This window comes from Sorghum bicolor, chromosome 4 (genome assembly GCF_000003195.3).
Source record: "Sorghum bicolor cultivar BTx623 chromosome 4, Sorghum_bicolor_NCBIv3, whole genome shotgun sequence".
Taxonomy (NCBI): Eukaryota; Viridiplantae; Streptophyta; class Magnoliopsida; order Poales; family Poaceae; genus Sorghum; species Sorghum bicolor.
The window spans coordinates 9,109,473-9,121,837 of NC_012873.2; the positions used below are offsets into that span (position 1 = coordinate 9,109,473).

The 12,365-nt window shown below is 42.3% G+C and overlaps 1 protein-coding gene across 1 annotated transcript; it reads right to left on the reverse strand.

Annotated features, from left to right (window-relative positions):
- Positions 308-2,219, reverse strand: LOC8085554 (ethylene-responsive transcription factor TINY). Its single transcript, XM_021458896.1, has one exon. The coding sequence runs from the start codon at positions 1,971-1,973 to the stop codon at positions 1,182-1,184; it is 792 nt and encodes a 263-aa protein (XP_021314571.1). The 5' UTR covers positions 1,974-2,219; the 3' UTR covers positions 308-1,181.

Below are 12,365 nucleotides of genomic sequence, written 5' to 3' on the forward strand. Positions count from 1 at the left end.
TATGATATATTGGGAATATTATTGGTGCTTGCAGTTTCAGTTTGCATGCATGAAGGGACTTAGTTGGACCATTTGGCAGGTCACTGCTACTGTATTTTCTTCCTGCTAGCTAGGAGTACCTCCTTTCAACACAAATACCAAACTTGAAACTTGTACGGTGTACCTTGTGATGGTTCCTTGTACTGTGCCTGCTCTGCTCTGCTCGGCCTTCTTATTGATCAAAATTAACACAAGGGTACTTGCTCAAACGTACAGTGCAGCAAAACTGAGTGGTTAGGCCGGCGTAATTAACTTTGGAGCCATCATAAAAGAAAAGGTAGCCCTAGTACCACAAGTACTAACTCCACCGTACCTCGTACATTTCCACTTTGAAGCTTGCTAGCTGCATGGTACAATAGGCTATCACTTACTACAATGGTACGGTAGCAATAATGCTTTCCTTTACAAGACCTGATGAATACAACACATGAGTGGCAAAAGGGCCAATGGGAAGTAAAAGCCGCCATTTCTACCCGCTAGCAGCTTCATTTTCCAACACAAGTCTAAATAGCTGCTTTGATTTGCAAAAGATAGCTAGATTGAGGGAGTACTCGGCCCTGTTTGGAAGTAAACTTTAGCTGAGTTCAATTTGGTTGAATCGATCAGCCAAACTTTAGCTGTTCTTTTAGCTAGAATGTTTGGATCCCTAGTAGCTAAATTTTGTCAGATAAAGTTTAGTTGATAGATCTAAACAGGCTTGAAATTGCCAAGCAAACCAAGTAATTAAACCAAAGATGATGCATTACATGCATGCATCTACTTACATTTTTATTTATTGATCAGGCAGGCCAATAATAGGTAGCAGCGCAGCGCCCTCTGAAAAAAAACAAAAAAGGAAGGAGAAATGGAGACAAATTCACAAGACAAGCGTCCCCAAACCGACCAAAAAGGCAACGAAAAGACCGTACGCCGGAAAGAAAAGACGACGGACACAACCGTACCGCAGTTGCAAGTTGCAACCTTTTTTTCAGGTTTTTTTCGCTACTCTCTACAAAGTTGCAGCTATCTACCTCCAGATTCTGCAGAGAGGCAGAATCATCCGGCGATAAAAGGACAGGAGAGGTGATTAAAATTTTACAGGAGTTAATTACACAAAGTAGCAGTAGTTGATTAGCACGCAGACCGATCGATCGAGAAGCAAATCACAAGTTCCACAGGAGGGCACCAACCGACTGCGACCATCCGTGATCGCCGTCCAGCAGCCCGAACAGGTAGTCGTCGTGCTGCGCCGCCACGTAGCCGCCGGCGTCGCCGTCGACCCACACCGTGTCGTCGCACCACGGCGTCGCGACGTCGTGGAACGACGACGACAAGCAGCAGGGCGTAGTGGCGCCGAACGTGGTCATGAGGTAGTCCTCGTCCAGCCGCGGGAGCTCCACGATCGCCTCCAGCTCCGCCTCGTCCTGCTGCTGACCGTGCCCGGCCGCTGGTGGAGCGGCGGGCTGCAGCTGCAATGCGGCGCCGGCGGCTTCCGCGGGCGCACCACCCGCACCCGGCACCAGGACCAGGGCAGCTGGCTCCATGGCGGCGGCGCGCGCGGCGGCGGCCTGGACGTCGCGCGGGGACGCGGAGGCCGGGCGCGGGAGCGCGGCGGCCATGTCCGGGAAGTTGAGGACGGCGGAGGGGCCCTTGACGACGAGCGCGGCGGCGTCGTGCGCGCGCGCCGCCATCTCCGGGGTCGGGAACGTGCCGAGCCAGATGCGCGACTTCTTGCGCGGCTCGCGGATCTCCGACACCCACTTGCCCCACGCCCGCATCCGGACGCCGCGGTACGACGGGTGGCTCCGGCTGCCGATGCCGTCCGTGTCCCGCGCCCGCGCCCGCTTCTCCGCTCCCGCGCCGCGGCTCCTCGCCCCCGGCGACGGCGGCGGCGAGGACGACGTGGCCCCGGACGACGCCGGGCTGCTGGACACCTCTACCTCTCCCTCCGGCATTACTTTTGATCGATCAACCAATAAAGCGATGGCAATGGCGAGCTGGCCGGCCGGCCGGGCGATCGGCCGCGTACGTGCGCGCACGTGTGGATCGGAACGTTGGAATGAACTTTCTTGGCTTGGCTACTAGCCCAGGTATAGTGAGATGGAGCTGCTGCCGGCCGGCAGCTGCGGTGAGAGGAGAGAGGTGGACGACGACGAGTGAGAGCTGCTGAGAGTGAGAGAGAGGGCTGCTGCGGTTTTAGTAGTGGCTGCCTAGTTGTTGGACTGTGACAGCTCAACAAACAAGGGACGACGCGCGCTGCCCGGAGCGACGTCTGTTACGACGTTGGATTGCATAGTGGCAGTGATTATATATTAAAAACCGCCGAATAAAAGTGTGTGCAGGTGAAGTGCGAGCGGGCAATTAAGGAATGGGTTAATTCAACTGGAGATAAACTAAGAGCAAGTGGGAGTACTATTTTTGGATTAGTAGCTGACAGTGCAACTACAACAACGTCGACGTGGTCTCTTTCAGGACCATATATATAGTACTTTCAATTATATATATTAGAGAACTACTACGTCGTATATACTCTCCTGCATAGATAATCTATCATACTCCTATAGATACCCCCTATACATACATAATTATTAAGACATGCTACTCCTACGTGAACGAATCATACTATACAGTATATTATTAGACGTACGTCGTTAACTGCAGTTGGCGCGTCATTAGCGTCTGGTTTATTTGACAAGACTGGCCTTGTGCTTAACAAATGGATTAAATATTTAACGACCGATATTTGAGTAGTAATTGTCTCCTTAAATGTTTGTCTAATTAATTGCGCTGTCATCTTTCCAGTGCAATGCAAGCCAGGGGCCGGCGAGCGGGCGGCTGATAGATGAGATGGATTAATGGATACAGCTTTTCACAGTTTATTTAGTTGTGTCATTACCGCACAAAGTAGCTAGCTACTATTATTCATTTGTCTGTTCTAAAGAAATTAGGACCACACACTGACACACATCAGAGTACAAGTTTTGGCTCCGTCCGTTTCATTTCGATCGGATTGTTGCTAGCTGCTACTGGAGGTAGTTAGTACGGAGTACCCTATAAGGCAGGTCAAAATTAAACTAGTTGACGTTATATAGGGAACCAAATATGACCCAATCGCTAAAAACATGAGAAAATAAATTAAACAGATACGGAGTATACGCTGGATGTCTAAACGTACGTGTTTGGCACGAGTTCTCGCGGCTCCAGCTGCTCCTACACTACACTTGCTTCTACACCACGCAGGAGGCATTTTAGAATTTTTCTCAACATGGTGCTCCTGTTAGCCCCAATTAGCTAGTTTTGCTAATTAGTTGCCAAACGTCTACTTGGCGACTTTATTAGCCCATCTATTACCCTCATGTTTGGATGGACTATATGGCAAATTTTTTAAACCCGGCCAAGGGATACAAAGAAGTCCTAAATTAGACTATTTGTCATTATGGTATACACCCTCTATTCTGAAATATAAGGGATCCATTTTTATTCTAAGTCAAACTATACTAAATTTGACCAAGCTTATCCCATGTAGGACTTTAAATTAGTTAAATTGGATACATTATGAAATATATTTTATGAGTAAATTTTACTAGTGGTCCTCGAATTTGTCATAAGTTCTCATTTAGGTCCTTGTTCAGCTCCCTAAACTTGGTCGTCAGCTCGACACACCGCAAACGCCCATCTTACATGTTGCACCATGCTCACCCTACTACCCCACGCTTGCCTATCTTGCATCGTTAGCTTGGTGTTGCACTCACGTTGCCACACTAGATCATATCATGTCTGTCGTGCCACCATGTCGCGTGTTGCAACTCCTAGTGCTGGAGCAACAACCATGCCATTGCCGAGAGATGATAGGAAGGTTGGGAGGGTGGGCAACTGAGTGTAAGGAGATGGCAAAAGTGGGCATGAGCTCCTGCTCGATAGGGGAGAGGAAGAAGTGTGGTGCCGAAGGTGGTGGTGATGAATGCGACTGCTGCAAAGTGGGGTTGGTGCCACGATGACGTGGAGCAGGAGCAAGTCAAGCGAAATCAATGAGGGTCATGTCAATGAAGGCTCGTCTAGGACGTGCGATAGGAAAAGCACGATAAGGGCAGCCAAGTGACGTAGTAGGTCCTAAGAAGCTAGGGCTGCACATTGCTCCTTAGCTCCCACCACATGTCTCGGTCCTCATGACCTACACCACTATGGCTGGATAAACATGTTGCATCATGATGTTGTCACATGTGGAGGGCACATAAAACACATTATGGGGAAGGTGATAAACCGAGATGGGGCAATAATACAAGTTTAGGGAGCTGAGTGTGTATTTTAAGATTATCAAGACCAGGATGAAAACTCTTCTGACAAGTTTAGGGAGTGGAATGTGTAATTTGAACCAAAAACGTCAAAGCGACTTATAATTTAGAACGAGGAAGTACTTCTTTGTTGTGATAGATGTTCATGTACTTCTTTGTAATTTGGTCACATTTAACATAGTTTGACTTAGAACAAACTTGGATCTCTTGTATTGCACGACAGAGGGAGTATGTTATTTTGAAAATGACCATTATTTGTCAATTCAATTCAATTTCCCCACTTTCACATAATTACTTCCCATAATTTTCTTTCCTTCTTGATACGCTCTACTCCAATCCATGACCCAACCATTTGGGGTTGCTCCTAGTCAGCTCCAACAAGCCCATGTTTGAGTTTGACAATCATGAGCATGCAGCAGAGAGATGAGTAGCCCTAGCCATGGAGATAGCCAGAAAGAGGGACGGTGGTTCTTGCACGGAGCTAGGCGCTGCAACAGCATCTCACATGGAGCGGACAGAACGCTACCGATGAACACAGGTGAAAGCCCAAGTTTGGTTTTGGTAATTAATGACACCAAGTTGCTAATGCCATTGTGTTTAAGTGGGTTGAGTTAGACATAGCAACACTTGTGATAAAGGAGCAATGTGACATGGAATGGTGGCCACATGATCACAAAGAGAGGAAGCATGAAGTGGAGATCATGGTGATCTAGCACTCGGTGATGGACATGGAGTAAAGTGATCAAGGTAAAGGTATAACAACCATAGGGTTTTGCTTTTGCTGGTCTAAGTTGAGTAGAGAAGTGATTGACCGGATTTAGGATAGATAGTTGACTATCAAGAGGGGAAATCACGGTTATCTCTCGGTTCAAGTGCTACTAGGTCTACATCTTGAGCATATGTATTAGGATCTAGTAGAGTGCTAACCTAACTTCTTTGAAGAAAATGTTTGTGAAATGCTAACACACATGCACAATGGTGGTGGACACTTGGTGGTGTTAGCATATTTGCAAAGGAGGTGGAGTTTGAGGGGTAGAGAGGGATTTGGGAAAATGAAATGTATATTTTCTATTGCGCCAAAGGAATGTTTTGGAAAAGTCACGTGAGTGCATCGAGCGCTGGGTCAAACAACATCGAATGCTGAGGACGTGTCCGACGAACACAACCGCAGTGAGGCATAGTTTTGTCTATGTGTCGGCACGTCCGATACTCGCACTGGGTTTCGACGTTGAACGTGTCAGACGTTGGGGTGCATCCGATGCCTCTTCGTAGGACACATTAGATGCGAGCTTGCAGGTTTTCAAACCTTATTGAGTAGTGTTCTGTGTGAGGGGGCGCGTCCGACGCCTAGCGTCTGACACGTCCAACGTGTGCTCCAGAAATTTGTTAACGCTTCAGTGACGTTTGGCGATCGATGATTCACATCCAAAGAGGGACATGTGGCAGCGATCTAATGCGTGTGGCAGGGAGTGTCGGACGCTGGGCCGTGTCCGACAGTCAGGCGTCAGAGCGTCCGATGCCCCCAATTTGGCCCTAACGGCTAGGCTTTGAGAGAAACGTTATAAATAGAAGGTGGTCGTGTTTGGGGGGCCTCACTTGCAGACTTGAATACATGAGGCATACTTTGAGCTAGAGAATATCCTCTCCACTCATCTCCTTGCTTGATTGCTCATCCTAGTGAGATTGAGTGAGATTCAAGTGCATTGCTTTGAGAGTTGCATCTAGTGGCACTTGATCCTTGAGTCTGCTATGGATTTCTTGTTACTCTTGGGGGTTTTATGATACCCTAGATGGCTTGGAGCAGTAGAGATGTTGAGCTCGTGATTGGAGATTGTTTCGAGCCTCACTAAGTATTTTGTGAGGGGTTCTTGAGCCTTCTCCGCGAAAGATCGTAATTGGCTACTCTAGTTAATTGCTTGTGGCTTGGAGGATCTCTATCTTGTGGGTAGATGTGCGGCACCCGCTTAAGGTTTTTGGCTTTAGACTACCAATTAGCTCGTGATCCATCAAGTGTGTGCATCACCATAACGAGGACTAGCTTGCCGGAAAGCAAGTGAACCTCGGTAAAAAATTATGTGTCATCTCTTGCCGAGGATTTCATCTTGTGTATGCATTTGTGATTGATTATTAGACATATATCTACTCATCAACGTCGGTATAAGAATCTGCACACACTCCTTTACTTACTTGCTTACATTGCTAGTTTAGCTTGTGTAGCTTTGTTTCCTTCATTAGGAGTAGAGCTTAGTGTTGCCTTCTCTTGTTGGTGTGGTTTAGTGTTTAGTATTGTACTAGACTTGTATAGATGGCTTGCTTATCTTAGTTGTGCTAGTGCTAGAATTGTTATGCCATTTGTTTTACTAATATAAGTTAAGTTTGTAAAAATTTAAATAGGCTATTTATCTACTTCTAGCTACTTAGACCTTACAGCAGGCCCTACATTAATTGCTCCTGCATGTGTATGCACACAAGTAACTCGTCATTGATCGATCTGCGTTATATTGTGCTTAAAAACATTGCATATATCATTTCCCACGGGGTACCGATGCATGCATATATGCTTCAAGGTGACAAATGATTGTGATATCGTGTTCTTCATCGACAAACATTTTAACTTTTAAGAAGATTGAGAGAAAACATAAAAGATACATATGTCCTCACTTTATTTTCTAATAAAACGCTATCATCAATATAATTAATGATAATTGATTAATAAATAGAAAGTATTTAATACAAAACTAGTTTCTGTCTTCTAAAGTATCTTTAAATGCTAGAATACATTGTATCACATAACAAAGGAAGTAGTTTTCTTATTTTCTGCACGATAAGCAAGTGGCATGGATGCAAATAAAAGTCACTAGGCAAGCATAAACACCAAACCACGTGTTGATCGACATGTGTCATTTCTCTCTTTTGGCAGATTGAGACATGCGGGTGGAGTGAGGGTCGGAGGCACAGTCCATTACGAACCTGGCTATTGTGGGCCGAGAGTGGAGAATCCAAGGCCCAATTAGACGCAAGTAATAAAGTCTTTTTTAGTTTCTAAAAGAACCTTTTTTCTAAAAAAATATCCATGCACATTGATATGCATTATTAGTTCATCGGTACAAGTGCTACTTAATTCTGCTCCACACCATCCTTATGTAGGTCGATTTTCTTTTCATTTTTTAACTTCAACGAATTAATTTATAGAAAAAATATTAACATGTAACAGTGAATGAACTAAGCATGATTATATTCCTTGTGACACAATATACCCACCAAAGTTTAAAGTGATTGACTTAATACGAGAGCTTGCATATATGTTCCTAGATTTATTATAGGATTTGACGGATTTTTTTCATTCAGTGTTAAGTGGCTTGTCTGTCAGCAACATGTGTCTCTAGTGACTTTGTCAACTTCAAGACCTGTCAACCTAATTAGTCTCTTAAGATACTTATAAGAACAGGTTGTGTACATGCCTTTCTAGCGGTGAATGAACCATATGCGTGTATCTATTTGAAAGCATGTGTTTGTACCATGTTTAATTAAAAGAATCTACAGCAGCAAATAAATGCACTATCAAAACATATTTTCTTGATAAATTATGAACTGATTTGATGTCGTATACTCATGTATTTTTCTAAAGTTTTTTAAAAAATTTGACTTAGGACCAAGCTAAAATGACGTACATTTGTAGTACAATTGCACAACTAGCATATGGTTCAATCCTTATCCTTGTGCAGGTGTATCCTCATATTTAATTTGTTCAGTGGTTTCATAAATATTCTTGTGAAGTGCTTATTCGGTTGTTAGCTATAGTAGCGAGCTAGCTAGGGTTTTGTGTTCCTCTGCTGCTTGGTTGATGCCATGGCCTGTCGATATGATTTATAGGTCCAAGCCGGCCTAGTGTGACTTCTCCTATTGTAAAATCTGCACGTGTATATGTACATCATCCAAAATAGATTAATGATTCGTCAGTGTTTTTTGTTCCTACTATATATATATTTCAGTTCTACCATCAACTCTATGAATTTCATATTGTTACCCAATTGGTGCTATTGCCTAAAGCTATGGCCCCAAGCTTTTTTTTGACAAGTAACCATAATCATATTAACAACACGGAGCTTAGAGAACCATTACAGAGTTAATGGTTACGACGTTGATTGCCCGAAAAATAGGACAATCATTATCATGACTAAGATTAGTACAGGTGTTTGAATATTCTAGCTGATTAGATTGAAGGGTATAAAGCACCTATCTTGCTAGGGAATCAGCCATCTGGGTTTCTTTTTATCCTGCGCACCGCTGAGTTGGATCCTGATAAAAGATTATCTGAGTGTATGGTTTGATTCTCCAATCAGGAAGATTGGAGAGATTGGAGCTATTTAGAAAGTGCACAAGCTTGGATGCGTTTGACAAGGCTCTAGATTCTTGTACAAATATTTCAGATCAAGATTCTCTTAAGAAACGTATCAGGTGATGGATTGGAGTCACTTGTGAAACCGTTTTGACTGATAGACTAAATTCTGATTCATAAGAGAAAAGGCAAGGCCTAGAAATGAAACTAAATCTAGTGAAACTGGCCTCCCAATCAAGAAAACCAGAAAATGCTTCTATGCTGAGCGTTTTTTGTTTCACCGTTTGGAAGTGATTCTCTGGTCCGCCTAAGAATCCGGAACGATTTCCAAACACACCCTTATTATGTGATGGTGCCTATACCTACCATGTTGACCGGTTGGTTGTGTGGTCACTCGGTCATTCTCTCCATTGGGTATGTATTCTAATGAGCGTTCATCTCCCACTTCTTCTATTGTATTGTTATTAGGAACAATGTTTGCTAGTCAAATTACCGACCCAGAGAGAATCACTTCAATTGTTTGTTTTCTATACTGCAGCTGACGCTTGTATATATGTTCACACAATAAGATTATTTCAGATCTTATCACCCTTTGAATTATTGTATTTTTTTATCACCTTGCTGTTGGAATTTTTTTTTGTTATACTGTATATTTTACATCAAAAGATATTTGAAGTGACACTTGAACGCTTCTAATAATACATCTTGAATACTTATGGTGAGGTGCAATATTGCAATGAGGAAGGTTTGCTTCAAGTTTCTTGCATGGCTGCGTGTAACAGAGGAATATATAAAATGACATTTTCGGTCAAGTTTTTCAATAGTGACAGTGGTTGTATGCAGTATAATAATAATTGAAGATAGAGATGATATGTTCTTTTCCCCCTTTGGACACGCAATTTGAAGGTTTGTATATTTGTGAGCCGTATGTACATATATTTGTGTGGCTCCGACCTGAAAATTTGATCATGAGTGTATAAAAGTTTTATATGGATTTTTTAATCCGATTCTCGCTTGCTCAAAAAAAAAGTACGTATATATAAATGGGTGGTCCTCATATGACCCCGATTTAAAATAATAGCTCTATATATGTACTCCCTCCGAATAGGATTAAGAAGTCATTTTAGATAAAGTTTGGGTCAAACATTGGGAATATAAATCATGAATAACTTTTAAATTATTGAGTTTGCAAATGTGAAAATTATATGAATATATTTGTCTTAAAAAATATTTTTATAAACGTATACATATATTATTTTTTCTAAATATTTTTATAAAACTAAAATGTCAAAGTTATGTTTTAGAGACTGTGTCTCTCTGTCCTAAATGACTTCTAAATCCTGTACGGAGGGAGTATATAGATAAATAATATGCATTCCCGTTTATCTTAAACTAGAAGTTATTTTAAGAATCTTAATTAAAGAATCAAAACATCTCAAGTTTGACCAAATTTTATCATAAAATAATAATTTTTGTGATACTAGATAAATATCATTAGGTTATTTGTTTATTATATTTTCATAGAATATCAAAGATGTCATAAATATTTGTAATTTTTTTATAATTTTAGTTAAACTTGAGGTTCTTTAATTTTCTAAAATTCTTGAAATGATGTATAGTTTAGTACGATGGAGGGAGTATGTATTATATATAGATAAAGAAATATGATTAGAAACGGAGTAATTATTAACGGTATAACGCAAATTGACCAGCCATCTACTCCTGGTTCTCAACACGTTGTTGGTGTCGAATGAGCCCTCGATTTGTACAGCGAAAAGTTCAGTGTCATATATACCGCATACTTGGCTGTCACCCGTATGTACGCGTTGGCAAAAGACGGCGAGAAAAATCCCCCGTGCTCGTCGTCGGCAAAATAGGGCTAGCTATATATTCCAGAATTCAAGTGCGGCTAATTTAATTTTAATTTTTGTAATTAAATGGAGCTAGCTTGGGCCCCAGAATTTAAGTGCGAATATGTTTACTAGTGCTAGTGTTAGGTGGGGGTATATATGTACTACTGCTAGATACTCTGCCTAATGGCTATGCATCATGCACCAACAGAGATGAAGCATTGGAGTATTTATTACTCTTACATTTTGTAAGGGTTTCGACACAAGTGAATATTCTATACTAACAAATCCCTGTGAGAATTATGACTCTGCTTGCCGGTGCTTGCACAAGTGGGACAACTTGGCCTGTTTCGTAGCTTGTTTACAGCGGCATGATTGTGCTATGATGTCAGTTGTCAGCACATACTCAGGCTGTTTGGTTGAGTGTAGTAAAATTTATCGTTCGTCATATCATATTGAATATTTGGATACATTCATTAAGCATCGAATATATATTATTTATAAAATTAAAAATATAGCTAGAGAATAATTTGCGAGACGAATCTTTTGAGCCTAATTAGTCTATAATTAAATACTAATTGCTAAATAAAATAAAAATACTACGATACATGTTAAACTTTAACAACCCGACCCCTCCGTCAACCCTACTCAGTAAAAATAAAAGGTATAAAGTGCACGGTGGATTAAATCTTTTAGAAAGGAACCGCGCACTCGTCTAGTAGCCCCAGATGCACAATTAGTTCTAGAAACTTTGTGTGGTAAAATTATTAGTTGCTGGGCCTATATTTTTAATTATTAGCTGCACAATTACTTCTAGAAACACATTCATTCGTCTGCTTGATGTAAAGTTCCAAGAATATAATACTCCTTCTCTACTTATAAAAAAAGACATTTTGAACAAGGTTTAGGTCAAATATTAAAAATATAAATTATGAATAACTTTTAAGTTGTTGAGTTTAAAAATATGAAAACTATATGAATAGATTTGTCTTGAAAAATACTTTCATAAAAATATACATATACCACTTTTTGATAAATATTTTTATAAAAAACAAGTAGTCAAAGTTAGTCTTTAGAGACTATGTCGTTGTCCTAAATGACTTTCTTTATCGGTATGGAAGAAGGATATATTATGGATGGGTTTGGTTTTCTGGTTTGCTTGGCAAAGAAATAAACCAGGCTAGCTTAAGATTGGTCTTAGCAAGTCAAGATAGACTTGTTTGGTTGCATAAATTATCTAAGCATGGTTAGCGACTAGTGTGTTTAGTTGGTTGGTTTGGCTTGGATAGAGTCACGTCTTCTTTGTGCAAGTAAGTTTACCACTTTTTTGTGACTAGGGTAAGTTTACCGCCTTTGAGACAATTTATCGAACACATGGTGAGCACCACCTACTCAAGCACCAACACTAAGCTCAAGCTGGCGGGCCACTTCCAGGGGCTCCACTGAGCTCCAGCCGACGCCGCGAGGAAGCTAGCCATGGGCAAGGCTAGCATGTAGCAGCGCAGAGCGACGAATGCGCCCATCGAGCATCCCACGCCATGCTCTATGGTGAGGCTGGGGTTGGGGTACTGAGAGCTCTAAAGCCTGTTGGACGCCGCCATCCTTGGTGGCGCCAACGCCATCGCTGTCGCTTTCCTCGAACACCAGCGAGCCCTACATCATCTCGAGACGTAGATCTCTACTCCAATGACACCTCATCATCGGCGGACAGCTTGGCATCATCAGCCGCGCGCGGCCACCTCGGCGTCAGCGCTCTTCTAGTCGAAGACGTCGTAGGAGATGATGATGCTGAGTAGGAGGAGGTGCGGCAGGCCGAAGATCCTAGGCACCTGTCCCGACGGCAGTGGCAGCAACACCACCACGAGC

What these genes read in the sequence shown, in the direction of transcription:
- LOC8085554 (XM_021458896.1), bottom strand. Translation starts at nt 1,973, where the DNA reads ATGCCGGAGGGAGAGGTAGAGGTGTCCAGCAGCCCGGCGTCGTCCGGG.